Below are 19,531 nucleotides of genomic sequence, written 5' to 3' on the forward strand. Positions count from 1 at the left end.
TTTATTCAGCGATAACATTGCGCATTGCTCCTCTCCACCGAATGTACAAATAAACACTCAGAAGTCTGTGTGACTCTGTCTCTGGAGAATGGCGAAAGAAGATATCTCCCATCCAAAGTAGGGACTGAGGTAGGGAGATAAAGCCAGAGAGAGCACCAGTGATAGAGATAGGGACAGAGCCAAAGATATAGATACAATTGGAGAGGGACTCCCCTCTTGGTGGTGCAATGTCAAAGCAGCTGCTGCTACAAGCACTCTGCAAGACCTTGAAAAAAGATACAAAGATACATAGATACAATATACAATATATGTGTGTGTGTGCAGTCGACTCCTGCGATTGCGGAAATTCATTTGAAAATTCGAAATATAAATTTAGATTTTCGGTATTTTGAGGGATCTACGATCTGTCAAATGGCAGCAATTGGAATAAATGACATTTTCAAGCGGAATTGGAGAATTATGTGGGATCTGTGGGAACTGTGGGAACGCTATCTATTCGTTGATCGATTTGTTTCAATTAAAATTGATTTTGTGTTGAAAATTCATTTTAATTTCATGATTTATTTTCGTTTCCATTGGGGATCTATGCGATTGAAAAGTCGTGGAATTTCATTTGATTTTCGATTTTTCAAGATATCTCTCTTGAGATTTTTGTACGCTTCAAGACCTGTAAGACTATAATAATTGTGGGAGCACTTGAGAAGCTAATAATGAACTATCGGAAGAGCCAAAAAGCTATCCATATTCATGGGTTTTGTGGAAATTACAGGGGGGTGTTTCTCCCTTCCCTAAGGAAAGCCCTTATCAAAACCCCTTTAAAGATTATTATGAATAATGTTTGTTATTTTGGAATACTACTCATAGAAGACATATTCCGCTCTACCAATTCTTTCCCTCTAAAAAAGGCAAACAAAACTGGAAGTTGGATCTTGATAGAGTTCTTTGTTTGTTTTTTTTATTTGTCTCCAGTGTGTACCCTACGCAAGCATATAAATATGTATCTCATGAATCACCTGTCTACACATTAAATAATATCATTTGCATCACCCCACAGCCCGCAGCCCTCCCCCAGTGAAAAACCTGTTGCACATTTTCCGCATCTAAAGTCGTGAGCAATTAGCAAGCATTTCCTCATCAGGAGAGTGCATGCATATCTCTCTCCCTCTCTCCCTCTCCCTCTCTCTCTCTGAAGACCATAAAAGGCCATCATCTATCTGGCATTCTGTTCCATTTACCCTCTATAGAGAGGCATTACCATTACCCACCCCTCTGCTGCGTTTGATATTTCGTATCTTTATTTTTGTAAACCTCCTCCTCCTCCTCCACCGCCTATCGGCTTATCTAATTTTCAAAGCTAACGCAGTTTCAATGATTGGGCAAATGGAATTTTGGCTGGAATTTCTGTTTCTGTTTTGTTGTTCTGTCGCTTTCGATGACATCACGCACTGGCGGCCAATCCTAACGTGGAGGAGGAGGAGGAGTAGACGGTGTGGACGGCAGGAGTAGGTAGAGCGAGGGGACCTTTCATTAATCTTATCAAAAAGATGCTTTTGCTACCTTTTTATTTTATTATATTTCGCTTTCGTTTATGGGGGAGACCTTTGGCAAGACCTTTTTTCGTTTGGCCGTCAGTATGAGATCATACGTGACCAGGGAGGGACTGCCACGACTACTACTCCACTCCTCAGTTGCTCTTTTTAACCGGTGAAGTGCTTCTTTGCAGAATCCAACTCTGAAGAAACCTCCAATACACAATATTCCTTCTTTTTCGAGGTGAGGTCTCTCTGGAATCCTACTCTACAGGCAACCCTTCTCTACAGACTCCTGCCCTACAGAATCTCACTCTAAAGAATCATCTATTGAACTCTTAATCCTCATCTTACCAATCCATTCCTTTTGCTTTCCTCTGAATACCTGAGAGAAGCTACATCCATGACTCTATCCAAGGTCCAGAGAGGAGCTCTTGTAGGACTCTTGCCCTGAGGGATCCTTCCTACCTTAGTACTCTGCAGAATCCTCCATGGCATGGCACTCCTTCTACTCTCCTCAAAAATACCATCTACCACGAGAACCCGTCAAATGTTTATCCACAAATTCTCTCTCTTTGGGTGTGGGCGTGTTTTATGATGCTGATTATTTTGGTTGGATCCACATATAATTGAAAAATAAGTAAACAGGTCGTTAGAGAAATCTGCAGATACAGATACAGATACAGCTACAGAGGGCATGGAATTCCTGGTAAAAACTCTGCTAAATCTCTTGCTAATCTGCTAGTCTCGTAGTAAACAAAAGAACACGAGGAACGAGAGTAACAAGAAGAACCAGAAGAAGGCCAAAGGTCAAATTAACACTTTAATCAAAATGTCAATGAGCAAATAACGCAACAAACGACCGCCCCGAGACGTGCCCCGAGCAAAAGGTGATTCGGTGATGCCAAAACTAAACGAAAGTTTTTCTCTCTTTTTGTTGTTTTTGTTGTTTTTGGGGGACTGACTGCTGGGGCAGAGGTGCGTGCCAGAGGCCGTGCATAGCGGGGTTCGGCAATCGACCAAAGAACCACAGCAGCACCGCAATTTTTGATGAGTCAAATCATAAAAAAGCAAACAAAAAACAATTTTAAATAAAATAATCATACGTTTAAAGAGCGCCGCCAGTGTCAAGAGTACAGTTACGGCTACGGTTACGGTTACGGTTACCAAGTGCAGTTACATGTGAAAAATGGTGAAAATGCTCGATCTGGACCGTCACGCAGAGTGCCCACTGTGGGCGGCATTGGCCTCATCGGATGTCCCTTGGACGGGCTTGGACTATGCCTGCCTCAACGTGCTCAGTATTTACTGCAAGGTGTTTGATAGGAAAGAAATCTACGATCTCATTGTGAGGTAAGCAGCTGCCCAAAGCTCCACATAGAGGGCGAGAGAGAGAGAGCTTTTCCTTTCTGGGCGCAAGCTTTCAGCAGTGCCGAGAAACAGGAAATACGTTTGTTTTCGTAATATTTAAGGGATCTATAAGCATTTGATGGAACTATATGTGTATCCAATCCATCAACTATTTTTTATAAATTTTATTTATTTCAAAACTGCCCATAAAATAGTAAAGCTTGTACTTTTGCCTATGGACTTATAGTAACTATAATATTGTACGTATAATTACGAGTATGTTGAAAATATTTAATATAAAAGTTATTTGTAGAGTAAGTCTTATAGCTGTGGCTCCCATAGATACCGAGCTGTAGGTGTCCCCCAGCGATCCCTTAGCTGCCGTTTCTTATGCTTTCCACTTGCTCTTTTGCTTCCAGGAAAACCTGCCAATCGTGCAAGTGTCCTCGCGAGGCGCATGCCATTTACCAGCAACAGACGACCAATGTCCACGAGAGATTGGGCTTTAAGCTCGTCTCCCCGGCGGACTCCGGCGTGGAGGCACGCGATCTGGGCTACACATGGGTGCCCCCCGGGGTGCGGGCCTCGTCGCGGATCAATCGATACTTCGAGCAGCTGCCCGAGGAGGCAGTGCCGCGGCTGGGCAGCGAGGGGGCGTGCAGCAGGGAGCGACAGATCGCGTATCAGCTGCCCAAGCAGGATCTATCGCTGGAGCACTGCAAGCATCTGGAGGTGCAGCATGAGGCCTCGTTCGAGGACTTTGTGACGGCACGGAATGAGATAGCGCTGGATATAGGTGAGTCCTCAAGGCCTTCTCCTCCTCCTCCTCCTCCTCCTTTGCGGTGACTCAGCCAATCCTTTCTGCGTTGTAGCCTACATCAAGGATGCCCCCTACGATGAGCATTGTGCGCACTGTGATAACGAGATTGCGGCCGGGGAGCTGGTCGTGGCGGCACCCAAGTTCGTCGAGAGCGTCATGTGGCATCCCAAGTGCTTCAGCTGCAGCACCTGCAACTCGCTGCTGGTGGACCTCACCTACTGCGTCCACGATGACAAAATCTACTGCGAGCGACATTATGCGGAAATGCTGAAGCCCCGCTGTGCTGGCTGTGATGAGGTGAGTCCTTCCTTGCATCATTCCATCTATCCGCCACATCGATCCCCAATTGACAATTATTGTGTGGCATACTTTGGGGCATGCCACAAAGATGGTATCTGCGCGCGTGTGTGTGTGGGAAGCCTTTGGTTTTTATCGCCTGCCACACGCAGTTCACATTTATTGCAAAGGTGCGGCTATCGCCCTACCATCCATCCATCCATCCATCTATCCACTCCCCTGAAACAATCCCCTGGATGCCCTTCCAAAAGGTTATGGCATTTTCATTGAACTTCACTTTGGGGGCGCCAGACGATAGACGCTAGACCCTAGACCCTAGACCCTAGACGGAGTGCTCCCCAATGCAGCTCCAGCGATGGATGGTGGTGGCCACAAAGAAAGCGATGGCCAACAGTTCATTGGCAGCACTGTTGCTGTTGCGTCGCGTGGACCGGAGCGGAGCGGAAGTTCTTTTTGTGGGTAAGGCGGAAATTGCAGACAAATACTTGGTTTTTATTGCTCTCCGACTCGATGGATGTTACGATTGAAGGGCCATCAAGTGGTAGCAAAGCAGCAAATCAATCAGAAATCAGATGTCTCAATCCAAGCTTTGGTTGAACCTCAGTGGGATTGTGTTTAAAGGGATAAATGTTTGGAATACTTTATCAGAGAAGTTTGCCCCATACTAATCTGTTCCTTGTGGTTCCCCCCTCATTGATTGCCCCTTTGAGTGTTTCCTGATTGGAATTTGTGCTGTAAAAAGTGGAAGCTGTTTAATATTTAACAGAGATTGAGTCCATTGACCATCTTGGGTTTAGAAATCCTTAAAATTTCAAAGATGAAGCGAGCGGGAAGCAAAATATACGTTTGTGAAGCGTTTTGTGCCTTTTAAAATTACAATATAGATAGATACATAAATAAATGGTTGGAAAGAAAGAAAGAGGACTAATTTATCAATGTATATATTCTATAATATCTATTCCTGTATTAAAGTCTTTGCCAATTTTAATTCGATATAAAATATTCAAGTTTTCCCGCCATAATTAAGCCATCAATCCCCCGAGCATTTTCCATGCAGAGGTGTACAAATTCGCGCAATAAATTTTCCAATTATTTTTCGATTATCATTTTCCCCCTTTGGAATGGTTTGAATGGTTGAAAAACAACACACGGAAAAACTAATTTGATGAGTGCATACATACGTATATTTTGATGAGATTATTCTGTGAAAAATTCCCCATATGCCGCTAATCAATTCGTTTGATATTCGTTTTTCCCTCGACAAAAGGAAAACTTTCACTTTCAGAGCGAGAAAAAAAAGAACACCAAAAATAAATAAATAAATCAACAAACAGCCAGGCCCAGACCCATATAGAATGGATGCATACATATGTTTCTAGATACATTCATTTATGTATTTTTGGCACATTTAGCGTATGAAAAAAACCTATTTTTGAAAATAAACAAAAGGCACGCACACATAAAAATAGTCGATATGCCAGAATGTGGGACAAGTGCACAATTATGCACAAATTAAATATAATTACGGGGGGGCTATTGTTGATGATGCAGCAGCAGCATGCCACATAGAAGCATTGCAGAGAGAGGGAGAGCGCCAAACACAGACCCAGAGAGTGGAGAGGAGAGGAGAGGGCGCCCAATGTTAGTGTCAGTGCCAAAAGATACAATTTATGACATTCATTTTTTGGGTTGTCGTTGCTGCAGTCCGACCCTGGCCCCAGTCCACAGTCGACAGTCCCCAGTCCCCAATCCTCAGGCATTGGCCATGCCAAAGAGAGACAGATTTTCAAAGCATAAGTACAGTAAGTGGCATGAATGTATATGCATAGGTATCTTTGTGTGGCCATAAAGCCAGAGGTGCTGGGGAGGAGGGTGGGAAGCTTGATCTATGAGAAAATATGAGAAGAAGTTCCGAAGAAGACACGAATTTTATATAGTTTCGTTGCTCAAGATCTCTTTCGAGAAGAAACTATTTCTAATTGTAGATTAGGTAGATTGAAACGAGCAAACTTTATGTCTTCTTATTGACTTTTATTGAGATCTATGAGAATATATGAGTAGAAGATCCTAAGAAGAGCAGAGTTTTATATTCTTTCGTTGCTCAAGACCTCTTTCAAGAAGAAATTATATCTAATTGCAGATTAGGTAGATTGAATCGATTGAAACGATTGTCTTCTTATTGACTTTTATGGAGAGTAGAGAGATCAGAACAGAAGAGAACAGAACACAAGAAGTTATAGAAGATATAGCTATACAACTTTGTATATTTAAGTATTTTATCCTTATCTACCAATCCATAAAGTTTTATTATAATCGGATAATATTGATTCTGTATGGGTATCATCTGTTGTCAGATTGTGGCAGGATATATCGAACTCCCGTACTTCTTCTTCCCCTCTGCATATACACACATGTCGCTCACTGTATGCTTGAAAAGAAAATTGCGAGCAAAGCAAATACGGGGCAAAATTTGTGTGTGTGTGTGTGTGTGTTTTTTTTTTTGTATTGTTTTTAATGTGGAAAAGACAGAAACACAAACAGAAACATAAATAGACCCCGAAAACTGATTAGAAAATTCGCTTTTTGCCGTTTGCCGATTGCCGATGGCAATTGCTTTGGCATTTGACACAGCGCCAGGGCCAAAGCTAGAACCAGCGACCGAGACCGAGTCCCAGAGTCGCAGAGTCGCAGAGTCCCAGAGGCAGTGCATCCATCGGTGGCCATCGCCTGCCAAAAGCTTATTTGCCAGCTAGCCGCTGCCTGTCTTTTGTCACTCTCTCACTCTTTGGCTCGGGCGCTCTTTCTCTCATCCTCTCTCTGCCTTTGGCCGCCGTCAATTAGCGCCATTTGGTGGCAATTGCTTTTTGGCCAATTGTGCCTTGGTGCTGCGCTCTTTGTGATTCATTCGATGCTCTCTTTCTCTTTGGGGGGGCCCTTGGCCGGCTGCCGCTGCTGGGGCATTAATCAGTTGCAAGACGATCGATTAACGGAAAACAAGAGCCAGGCCATATGCAACCATATGTGGCTGCCCCGCGCTGGTAGTCGCCGACCCAATCTCCAAAAAAGTCTCATCCTGCTCGCCACCGATCGACTCGAATCTTTTGATAGAATTCGTCGTTTTTTTTTCCAATAACTTGTGGATCTTTTGCATCTGAATTCGCCAAGACGAAAAAGTGAAATATATATTTTTTTTTGGCGAATTACCTAATCAGTTGGCCATTAACGTGAGTGCCGTGCCCCGCGAGTGGTGAGTGTTCTGCCGAGTGTATGTCGAGTGTTCCGAGTGCGTGGTGAATATTTTATATAATACGCGCCACAACCAGCGGCGGAGGCGAGAGTCCGGGCCTTGCATTGCTATTCTGTACGTCAGGGGATACGGATTTCAGATACTGATTCCGATACCGATACCGATTCCGATACCAATACCAGTACCGATTCCGATTCTTACGCAAGAGAATAATGCCATCGGATGAGGCGCTAACCGGCATCGGGGAGCTGATCTTCTCGCTGCTGATCGGCTACCTGGGGGCCCTGGAGTGTGCGTTTGTGGTGCGGCATCTGTACCACTGCACCTTCCAGCATCCCGCCTACACGGCCACAGATGCGGCAGCGGACGAGGAGGAGCTGCCGCGCCTGCGCGAGCGTCTGGAGAAGGACATAGCCGAGGCGGCCGAGCGGGAGGCGCGCTCCGGCACCAAGGCCATGCAGGACGGTGTCCTCTACGACAACAAGGGCCACCGCGTGGATCCCGCGGGCGAGAAGCGAGAGGCGCTGGCCGCGGAACTGGAGCGCCAGAAGCGCATTGAGGAGGAGACGCGACGACAGCTGGCGGAGGCCGAGGCCCGCCTGGCGGAGGATCGGAGGAGGGCCAAGGAGGAGGACGAGAGGATGATCGAGCAGCAGAGAGAGGAGCGCAAGCAGCGCGAACAGAATGAGAGAAAGCTGATCGAGGCCGAGAAGCAAAGAGAGGCAGAGCAGCGACAGCGCGAAGAGCAGGAACAAAAGCTGCGCGAAGAGCAGGAAAGAAAGCTTCAGGCGGCCGAAGAGCAGCGAGAGCGCCAAGAGAACGAACGGAAGCTGATCGAAGCCGAAAGAGAGCGCGAGGCCAACGAGAGAAGGATCCAAGAAGCCGAAGAGCAGCAGGAACGCGAAGAGAACGAAAAAAGGCTGATTGAAGCCGAACAGAGGCGCCTGGAAGCCGAACGCCAGCGAGAGCTGGCCGAAGCTGAAACGGAAGCGAACGAGAGTCGCCTGTTCGAAGCTGAAGTTCGGCAAGAGCGTAACGAAGAGGATCAGGAGCTAAGGGATGCGGAGATCGTGGAACGCCTGTTGGCGGCGGAGCGGGCACGAAAGATGAGCGCCACAGAGAGCGAGCTGGAGGAGGAGGCGCTGGAAGAGGAGTCGCGTCGCCTGTTCTCCGGCCGAGTGGATCCGGAGAGCAAACAGAAGATGATCGAGGAGAATGCGCGACTCTTCCTGGAGGCCGAGGAGGAGATGGTCATGCTGCAGCAGCGCCAGCTCCAGGCAGCCCACAGCCGGGAGGAGGACTCCGAGTACGCCGGAGCAGTGCCAGTGGTGGAGGAGCCCTGCGTGAGGAAGATACTGCCGCCCAGATTCCGGGAGGCGGAACGGCACGAGGAGCCCATGATGGTGCAGAAAGTGAAGACGCAGTACGGACAGCAGTCGCAGGGCCTCGCGTTCCCTGGCGCATCCGACGAGGGCTCCTCCGTGGAGCCGAATTCCAGCCAGCAGTCGTCATTCAGCACCCAGCCATCGGAGGATTTGCTCCGCACGGAGGAAGAGCGTCCGGAGCCCGAGGGCGAGGACCACACGCCCGATGTCCAGTACACGGAGGACTATCTGCGTTCCCTTGACGGCATCAAGAGTCGTCCGCTGGTGCGCGAGGACGGATCCGGCAGGAGGCGGGCCTTCAAGAAGCGCCGCTCCAGCGGCAGCTCCAATTCGTCACGTGACTCCCGCGCCTCCCGAGACGAGGAGCTGAAGATGTTCACCTCGCTGGAGGAGGAGGAGCTGCGCCACGGCGACCACGACGACTACAATCCCATCAAGTATACGAGCGAACCCACGCTGCGGGTCAAGTCGCACCACAGGCGGCACAAACGAAGTCCGGCAAAGGACATGATGCCACCGTCGGAGGCCGAGGCGGGTGGCGTCTCCCTGGAGATGCTCGGCGAGGAGAGCACCAATCCGTGGGGGGAGGTGAAGCCCGAGCACTACAAAGACACGGAGTTCTGGAAGCACGAGAAGACTCTCTCCATCGACGAGGAAGAGATCGACATGGATCTGTCGAAGAACGAGACCAAATCCTCCTCTTTCGAGGATGCCACGGAGGCGCAGAATGAGGAGGCGGCCACCTCCCTGCTGCAACAGCAACGAAAACGCTCCAAGGAGCAGCCGGTAAGTGGCAACAGCGTATCTGTGGCAGATCTCTCTCTCACGAAATGAAACGAATCTCCTTTGTGGCAGGACCACGAACAGGGTACCAAGGACAACTCCAAAGCGGCGGAGACCAGCGCCAGCAGCGACAACAAATCCAATGTAAGTGCGTAGGTCAGAGGGCAGACCAACAGAGGTCCCAAAAACCAATCCCCGATCCCAGCCCAAACCGTAACCCCCACCTGCTCTCCGCTTTAACTGCTTTTTCCCCTCTTTGCTTTTCATATCCGCTACGCTTTTGCCCATGCTTCCACTTCCGCTTCCGCTTTCTACCCCTCCCCTGAAGCTGCAAACCTCCCCCGCAACGGAGGAGCAGTCCAAAGGCGGTGGGGGCTCACCCGGTCTCCGACGCAGCCCGCGTATCGACGAAATGGATCACTACGAAGAGCGCTGGTCGGCCAGTCGGCCGGAGCCGGATCAGGATCAGCCGCATCCGCATCCACAGACACCCCGCATCAATGTCCAACAGCCGGACACGGCACCCTGGCGCGATCAGTACGGACTAATGATGGAGGGCCTCAGCGACTTTTACGACTTCCAGGCCTCCGTGAATCCCTCGCGATCGCGCTCCAACTCCCGCAATCCCTCGCCACAGCCCAAGAATGTGGCCAATCGCATGGATGCGGACTTGGAGAAGTCATTGGAGGTGTACGACGACACCCAGAATGGTGTGGCGTCGGGAGAATTGAATTGCGAGCTTGTGCTGCAGCTCCTGGAGACCACTATGAACGGGAACGAGGCCCCAGAGACACCATCAGGCGAGCAGCTGATGGTCCAGAATGTGGCAGATGATGCGGGCAATGGAAGCCTCCCAGTGGCGATGGTATATGCACCAGTACCAGCACCAGCCGAGGGACCTCCCACAGAGAACTCTCTCCATGAGGAGAGAGCAGCCTCTGATGCAAGGAGACATTCACGCTCCCGCTCCCCACTCCCGACCAGCGAGAACCTCGAGCGGAGCATCAGCCAGCGAAGGCAGCGTCTGATCAAGCACAACGACGAGATCATGGAACGACTGTCCAACTCCAGCGGCAGCGACAGTAGCATTGGTGGTCGCAACAGCCCCATGGAAACGGAGGCCAATGGGAATGTGACGCCGCCCCTGCCCCAACCCGTAATCGAAATCAACGACATGGCCCTGGACGAGCCCATGGAGGAGGAGGCGCAGCCGACGCTGGAGGAGAGGCGTCTGTTTGTGGAGACCCTCAGAGCGGAGCGCAATTCGCGCTCCCGATCACGATCCCGTTCACGTTCGCCCCTGCCCACGGCGGATAATATAGCCAAGAGCCTGGAGACACGGCGCCAGAAGCGCATCCAGCACAATGATGAGATCTTCGAGAAGCTGCGGGAACAGGAACAGTCTCCCGTAGCGACCCTACCCATACCCTGTGTGTCCATCGAGATCGAAGCACCTCCTGAGGAGCCCCAGGCCGAGGGAGAAGCCGTCGAGGAGGACACCCCCGAGAGCATGGCCCGACTCTTCGAGCAGCTGCGTCTGAACCGCGTGCGTTCCCACTCCCGTTCACGCTCACGTTCCCGCTCCCCTCTGCCGAGTGCCACCAATCTGGAGCACAGCCTGACGAGGCGTCGGGAGAAGCTGATTGCCCAGAATGACATGTTCTTCGAGCAGCTCCAGGAGCGGGCCAAGACCCCGGAACCAGAGCCCCGCGTGACAGTGGAATATGTCTATGAGTTTGTCCAGGAGCCGGATCACCCTGCGGATGGCAGGGACATGCGTTCGCTTTCACCCTCACGTTCCCGTTCCAAGACACCGCCGGGGCAGGAGCAGGACTTCCATCGGATGCTCAATCTGGAGGGATCCGATCAGCGGACACTGCGCAAGAACAGCGAGGAGGTGGAGAGTGTCCTGGCGACGAGCGCCAAGCAGCGGGCACTGGATCTGGAGGCGCTGCAGCAGCTCCAGAATGCCAGCGAGGAGATTGAGCTGCGGGTCCTCAGTCCCACGGGATCCGAGCGCCAGAGAGTGGAGGAGATGACCAGAGAGGCGCCAGATGTGGAGCGAACCGTCTCGGAGGTGGCCAGGGATCTCCAAGACGAGCTGGTGGCCAGTGGCTTCAAGCGATCCACCTACGTGGGCGAGTCCCTGGAGGCTCCAATGGCGGATAGGGCGGCACAGCGAGAGCTGCAGGCAGCCATCCTGGAATCCCTCACGGAGAATCGTCTGGGGGCCAAGCCCAAGACCTTTGCGGAGGAGCTGAAGGACACGCAGCGCATGAAGGACGAGTCGCTGGCCAGCGGCTTCAGGCGCTCCACCTACGTGGGCGAAATGTCGCAGGACATGTCCGCCACACAGCTGGACGACCTGCGCCATCGCACGGCGGAATTTCAGCGCTCCCGCAGCCAGAGCCGATCCCCGTTGAGGGGCGAGGAGGTGGCCCTGCTGAGGGACATTGACGAGGAGGCGGCCAAGCGGGAGCTGCAGGATCAGCTGCTGGACAGGCTGGCGGCCTCCAGCGTGAATTTTGAGAACTTTTCGCGGCACCTAAATGCCGATTTCCTGGACAGCGAACGGCGCGCCTCCGATTCGGCGATCCTCAAGCAGAGCGATCCCTACGGCGATTATCTGGATCCGGAGGAGTACCATCACTTCCGGCGCTACTCGCTGGCCCAGGAGCAGCCCGTGGAGGAGTATCCCAGCGATGAGTATGTGTACATCTCTCAGATTGAGGTGCGCACGATGACGGGCACCAGAACGTGGCTGAAGGAAGACTATTACCCGCTGGAACCGGAGGAATATGAGTCCTCGAAGGAGAATGTCGTGGATCAGGATAGCTGGGCCCGAGCTGTGCTCGCCGCAGAAGCAGAGGCGGCCGCCTTCGATGCCACCAATGCCATCTACAGCTATGACATTGCCGACGAGGATCAGCAGCAGGATCTGGAGCAGGACCTGGATGTGGAGCGGAGCAGCTCTAACGACAGCGACGACGAGCGCCAGACGGTGGTGGAGATCGACGACGAGGACGAGTTCGAGTACGAGTTCGACGAAGGCATCTCGGACAACAACGAGCGCACACAGCCCACGGACGAGTCGCATCACGACACCTCCGAGTGCGAGGAGGCCGAACGGAACGCGGATCGCTATGCGAACCGTGGGGCCCAGGACTGGGAGGAGGTGGACGATGTGGAGGACTTCCTAGACTATGGCCTAGACGATGGCGCTGTGGGCGGGGCCACGCCCTACTCCGACCCCGACTCCTTCATCGAGCAGATCTACAACGATGCCATCAAGAACCGGAAGCAGTCGGGCATCCTGCGGGAGTACGAGACGATGGTCCAGGAGCAGCTGCCCTCGGACCAGAGCGGTCCGGAGTCGTCGGACAAGGAAAAGTCCGGTTCGGAGAGCGAGCGCTACGCCCTGTGGGCCAAGACACGAGAGCTGGAGAGGTCCAGCTCCCGGCATCGACACACCGACGTGGACATTGCCCTGGGCCTGGGTCTGGTGGAGAGCGAGCGGAGGGACACGGAAATGCGGTACTTGGGGGATGCCCAAGTGGCCGCCAGACAGTCGACGCGACTGCGCACACGGTATGGCTACAATCCGCAGCTGCAGGCGGGCATGGAGGTGGAGGACGACATCGAGGTGGATCTGAACTACAAACCGAAGAGGGAGTACAATTGGAGGAAGAATTTCCGATTGGAGGATGACAGCAATGGGGGAGAAATGAGGGGGAGAACTGAGGAAGAAAGGGATCGTTTTGAAGAGGAGCAGGAGCTGGAGCAGGAACTGGCTGTAGAGGATCACAATCAGTATGAGGATCAGGAGCCATACACCAATGATGATCCCCTCCAGGAGGCGGAACAAACCAATGGGGAGATGGTGGACCTGCGTCGCCTGAGCCTTGGCGGCGAGAGCATCACCCTCTTCAGTCGCAGTCCCATGCGGGAGATCCTCACCGATGTACCCGAAGAGAGTAGCCTCCAAGCAGAGGCAGAAGCCGAAGTCCCCAACGAGGAAGTACCCCAGGAGGAACCTGTCCGCAGCGAGAAGCCCAAGAAGAAAAAGAGCAAGAAGAAGGTGCGCAAGGGCTCCAAAACGGAGGAGGAGCTGCGCGATGACAACGACTCGGACACACAGATGTACGGCAGCCGACGGCCGGAGGAGCAGCAGCAGGAGGCAGCAGCAGGAGCAGCAGAACCACCGACACCCAAGCGGAAGTCCCGCTCTCGACGCAGCTCAAAGAGCAGTCTCACCAACGAGGAGGGAGGAGGCGGAGGCGGAGGAGGACTCTTCTCGCCCAGAAGCAGCCTGGCCTTTGTGGGCGAATCGTTGGAGGGCATTGCAGAGTTCGAGGCCCAGGAACAAAGGGGGGACGAGGAGGAGCAGCCCAAAAAGAAGACCAAAAAGCGGAGGAAGGCCAAGGAGAGCAAAGAGGAGATGGTGCCACCGCAAGCCCCAGAGATCGATCGGATGGAGGAAGCCCTGGTTGCGGCGCTGGCGGAGATTGCCCCCGTGTCGGTGTCCTCCAATCTGACGCCCGAGTCCACGCAGCAGAATCTGCTATCCACCGTTAGTGCGGGTCAGAGTGTGTGCGTGACCCCGGCCTCGTCCATCGAGGAAGCATCCCCCTCCTCCTCCTCCTCCCTGACCGCTGCAGCGCCGTCTGCCGCCGTGGTGCCCGCCCGCTCCGTGGTGGACACCTTTGACATACTGAAAGATGCCAACTTTTATCCGCTTTTCTAGCCGTCGCCATCGCCATCGCCATCGCCCTCGCTTTTGGTTTGATGAATCTTCTAGAGGCGCTGCTCTCTTGCGCCGTCACTCATTTGATTTCGTTTGTTTTTATCTATTTCTTATAGACATGTTCATAGCCACGAATACGAGCCCACGTCCAAGCCATAGATCCATAGATCCTCCCAGCATCCAGCATCCAGCATCCGCATCCTCTGACTGAAGGGTAAACGCCCGCCCGACCCATGGGATCAGAGATCCCATACTATATATATTGTATGAACTGTGTATTATACTAACGACCCTAAACCCCTCCCAAAGAAAAAAGAGAGGACTCTGCAACTAGTCATCATAGATAGATGCTAGTGTACTTAACGATCTATTTTTTTTTTTTGTGCTGTCTTTTTAATTGCTGAGAAATAAATGCCAAATGAATAAAATAAAAGCATTTCGTGTTCTTCCTATAAATAGTAGCCCCCCATCAACCGTCAACCATCAACCATCAACCATCAGCAACCATCGGCAACCATTCCCCAAACGAGTTGCATCTGTGGCTTGTGCCAATTCCCAAAATGCCCGAGCATTGAGATCATTCAGGAGGGTCCCCTGAGGACTGTTGTCGTCCATCCATGGGCACAACAACAAGTGCACTGACATTCACAGAACCAGACCGAGAATCGTCTCAGAATTGCCCATATATCTGTACATCTGTACATATGTATCTGTATCTGTACACTTGGTATTTGTGGCCCACTTTTGCATTCCGCCTGCCCCTTTCCCGCGAATGATGTCATCGTTTGACATACCATTCCGTGCGCCCAACGAAAATGGGGAGGAGCACACATAAATCCCCCAAAATGCAAATTGTTGGCCATATACTTAGATTTACTCGACTTTTAATGGTCACGTCAGGGGGAAGGCATCATAAACCAAACAGAGAGACGTCTTAACGTGTCTTAACATGTCTTACCATGTGTGGGGGGGGGAGATATATAGATTTAAGTGATTCATACGGAGGTTGCTTGGATGGAAAGCTCGAGACTAAGTAGAATTTGATTGGCCTTAAACGTAAAAGAATATCAGACGTGATTCCAGGATTAGTTGGAGATATTTTGGAATTAGTTCATTAATTAACGCATTTCTTAAACTATTTATACAGATTGTACGTGGGTTGGAAAAAGTAGTCCTAGTCTCTACTTCTTTTAGAAATATTTCCATATCATTTTAAGGAATTTTCGACAGAAAAAAAGGGAATATTTTAAAGGAATTTTTGGGACGATTTGAAGGTTAGCTGGAACCCAAAAATAAACAAGAAATATGCCAAAAGGGACAAAGGACAAAAGGAATGCCAACCCTTAACAGAAAAACCCTTAAGTTGGGGGCACAAAAAGGGGTTTCCCCCCAAAGTAGGCCACAGCCAACAGGCTCTTTCGTGTGCCCAAAAGTATGCTAATCCCACAAATGCATTTCCAGTTTTTTTTGTGCCACAAAGCGAAAATGCCAATTTCATTCATTGAGATAATTCGTTCCCAGAGGAAGATGTCAACTCAAAGAACACTTTTATGAGGTATATCCCATGCATTTCTCATTGTATGAAACGCTGAAATGTCGCTGTCAAGTTCTGTGTGTCGCGTCCTTAGTCAAATTAAGCAAAAGTCAGCCAAAGGAGGAGCTCCCCCGCCCTCCAACCCCCCTCTTTTTGGGGGAGAAGATAACAAATTATTTTGGCGACTGTCAATCCGCGGGTCGGGAGGGGCTGGGGAGGGGCTGGGGAGGGGGGAAATTGTCTTTTTGAAAATATTTATGACAGGCCGAACAGGAAAGTGTGTCACTCGTGTGATTTGTTTATGCCGCTCACTTTGGCTTTGTTCTACTCGTACGCTTTTCCACACTTTTCCACTTTTCCACTTTTCCAACTGGGGATTTATTTCTGTAAAACTCATTGCGTAATGCATGCGAAAGTGTACAAAACAAATGGATCCGTAGCCGACCCAAAACACTGCCAAAAATTCTGCCAAAAAGTCTTATTCAATAGTTTTTGTGGCTCTGTCTTTGACATGAATTCATTTCTCATACGGAGGCACACTTAAAAGCCTGCGGTTCTATCTATTTATCTATCCATCTATCTATATATACTATGCATGTTCCTTCATATTTTCCATCGGTGTATTATATATTGAGAATATTTCTCTTTGCCTTCAACAATTTTCCGAAAAATCTTCACTTGAAATTCTGTTCTGAATGGATATCTTTTTCTGTGTTCTTGTGTCAGTTAAATGAAACACCTTTGTTTCACCCCGCTGCAAGGCATTCGCGAAACATACATACATATATATATTTTTGCAATTTATCTTTGGGATGCATGTATTTTTGGAATTTCTCAATAAATTGGCAAAAAGCAAACATGTTTTCATTTGATTTTTCTAGAACCAATTTAAAAACAAATTAAAAATTAAAAATGTGCCAAAATGTTCATCGGTCTCATGGGTCTTCATGGGTCTCTTGGATCGTAGACAAACTTAAACTTGAACTTATAGACCCCTCACCTCCCAACCCACCCCCACCCACCGGCATAGGCAGCGTCTTGGGCAAGATTTCCTCCAATAAAAAATATAAAAATACGCTGGAAAATACACAAATGAGTCTACGGCGGCATATACGCCATACATATGTCTGTCTGTCTGTGCATACATATATGAATTTATGACCCAATTAACGCCTTAACGCCCGCGTGAAAAATGCCAAAATAATCGTAATGAACAGAGGAGCAGTCGAGGAGCAGTCGGGGAGCAATGGAGCAGAAGAGGGAGTGGCGGGAGTGACGGGAGCAGGCAGCAATCATCATCAACGGCGGAGGAGGAGGAGCACCGCATCACACAAAAAACACGCAACAAAACTTTTATCAAAAGATTCGCAAACTGCAATTTTATTTATAACTGAAAAGATTGCAATACACACACACACAGCCTCCCGCACACGCCGCCCCCCGCCTTTGGGGGACTGTGGGGCAACGTCTGTGGCGGCGAAAATAGCAGCCACTAATATACTACACATGCAATGCATTATTTTATGATCCGACTATAGTATATACTATGTATATGTATATATGTGAGATTTGTGAGAATTATATGTACATTTTATGAGTACATGCTTCATGGGAGCGTATAGGAAAATTCCGATAAAGGGGGAAATGGCCGAACTTCGGCTGACAATTTATTATCCCAGAGAACCTACTGAATTCAATGGAGGGGCCTTTTTTGGAAGCTACTTAAACTTATTGGACCATGGAACCCAGAGAATGGAATCTGTGCCCAAACGGTTCTCAGATATCTCTCCTAGAGGACTCTCTCAGGGACTTTAGCGAACCTTTTCTTATTATTGATTGCTCTCTGCCGTCGTAGGGCTCCCACACCCCAAGGCACGTCTCATCTTTCTTGGCGATCTTCAACCATCAATGTCCTACCTTAATGGATTGTCCATTATGGAACCCAACCATTCCCCCCTCTACCATCTGTCATTCCTACGTCAGTGGGGCCACGTCTTTATTTTCGCATAAAGCCCATAAATTCCCATCGCAGCAGTGAATCAGTTTACATCCAACATTTTGATATTTCAACAAACTATAAAATATGCATTCACCGACATATACTATATACTATATACTATACAATATATGTGTATATTTGATGTACCTTTTCGTTGCGGCTAATTTGCCAGAATATTTTGTGTTTCGTTGATTTTGTTTATTATTCAGATGATTTGGGCTGGTTTTCTTTTTTCCTCTAGTTGTAGTTCTAGTTCTATTCGTTGTGGATACGACCTAGAATGGGTCTGGTCCGAGGGGGGAGACCTTGTTAATTGCTTTCTACCACTGAACTGTCACATTGGCATTTTGTTGGCCTTTTGGCCGAACGCCTGCCAAGCCCATTCCCTCACCTTGGTGACCCTCACCTGCCCTCAGGTGTCGCGTCCATTTCTCTATGGGAAATGGAAATTTTTTGTGAGTAAACATTGGTTATTAATTGGGTGAGAATTGATTGGATTTGTTTAGAAAAAATGAAGATTATTGGGCAGAATTATTAGTTAATTTATCCACATTTCTAAGTACTTTTTGCTGTAAATAATACCTGAATAAAGTCAAAGAACATCCGTCTATAAAGCCGACTAGAAACTAGAACTCAATTTACACAAAAAAGGATACACACTACATACTATATGTTGCTCTCAAAAATATTGGTATACAAACTATTATGCAAGTACATTTTGTATTTTGAAAATAACCCATCAATTCATATTTATTTTGATAATTTTGCCCTTGAATTTCAAAGTCTCTGTTTTGCATTTCCAACCAATTATTTGTACAACTATTTCTCACCTCCAATCCGCAAAAAAAAACACACACCTGTTGTTGGCCCATTTCAGTAAACATTTTCGCCCAGTTTTTGGCATTTCAATGATGTCTGTATGCTGTAATAGTCGGACATACGTACGTATAGAGTGGGGAAAATCAGAAGAATGCCTAAATCCATTGCCATATATTAATATAATTACGATAATGTACCCACGCAAATGCTGAAAGGCTGAAGATCAATTAAAACATCTATATGGCCCACGCCAGAGACCGAAAATACCGCACGGGTGCGATAAGTGCAGGCCCAGAGTCAGATACAATATATGTACACCATCTAGCAGATCCCCAGATCCCCATTGGATCGGAGGAGGAGAAGCAGAAACAGCAACAGAACCCATACCAATTTATGCTCCATTGGGGATGGATGGACGGATCGTGTGTGTGGGGGATCGTGTCGTGTGTAGTGCAGTGTGGAGAGGGCAGGGCTGCCCCTCCCCCGCCCCCTTTCTCTCCTTCTTTCCTTCTCTCTTCGTGTCTGTATGTCTTTGGGCCTGTGTGTGTGTGTGTCGGTGAGTGCTACTTGTGTGTCGTGTGCACAAAGCGCCAGGCAGAAAGAAAATGGAACTAAAAACACCAAACGAAATTTATTTTTTTTGGGAGAAAAATTGAAAACTGTTATACCCATTAATAGGGGTATATTGTATGGTGGATACTGTGTGTAACAGGAACAAAAGGTCGGGAGTTTGCCGAACCCCTAAAAGTGTTTATTCCTGTTGCTTCGAAGGTCAAGGTTCAGCCATGTTGCCTCCAGGAAAACCTGAGGAACGCCTGATAAAAGGTATCTGAAATGCCTGGCACATCATGGTGGGGAGGCAGGTGTGCCACCCTCTACGCCCACCTTCTGGCACCTGAACCGTGATTCCTCTTTAGAGAGGAACGGGCGTGAAATATGGCAAACAAATTGGCCAAAAATTGAAGAAAGCATTAGCTCAGAAATTGCATATTACATGCATATTCAATAGTGCCGTTAATTATTG

At 49.2% G+C, this 19,531-nt stretch overlaps 1 protein-coding gene across 6 annotated transcripts in view; it reads left to right on the top strand.

Moving 5' to 3' along the window:
* The window catches only part of LOC6600529 (four and a half LIM domains protein 2), a 58,018-nt gene that overhangs the window by 27,652 nt on the left and 10,835 nt on the right, over positions 1 to 19,531 (top strand). For 2 of the 6 annotated variants that reach the window (XM_026991694.1, XM_026991693.1), the window contains 2 exons: positions 3,299 to 3,675; positions 3,752 to 3,996. In XM_026991694.1, the coding sequence (XP_026847495.1) occupies positions 3,299 to 3,675; positions 3,752 to 3,996 (622 nt within the window). Of the gene's footprint in view, positions 1 to 2,718; positions 2,883 to 3,298; positions 3,676 to 3,751; positions 3,997 to 6,972; positions 9,415 to 9,483; positions 9,556 to 9,739; positions 14,570 to 19,531 lie in introns of those variants that run through there. The other 4 variants (XM_026991695.1, XM_026991690.1, XM_026991692.1 and 1 more) reach the window with 4 other exon arrangements.

Source organism: Drosophila persimilis, unplaced genomic scaffold (assembly GCF_003286085.1).
Source record: "Drosophila persimilis strain 14011-0111.01,24,50 unplaced genomic scaffold, DperRS2 tig00000686-arrow-arrow-pilon, whole genome shotgun sequence".
NCBI classification, from domain to species: domain Eukaryota; kingdom Metazoa; phylum Arthropoda; class Insecta; order Diptera; family Drosophilidae; genus Drosophila; species Drosophila persimilis.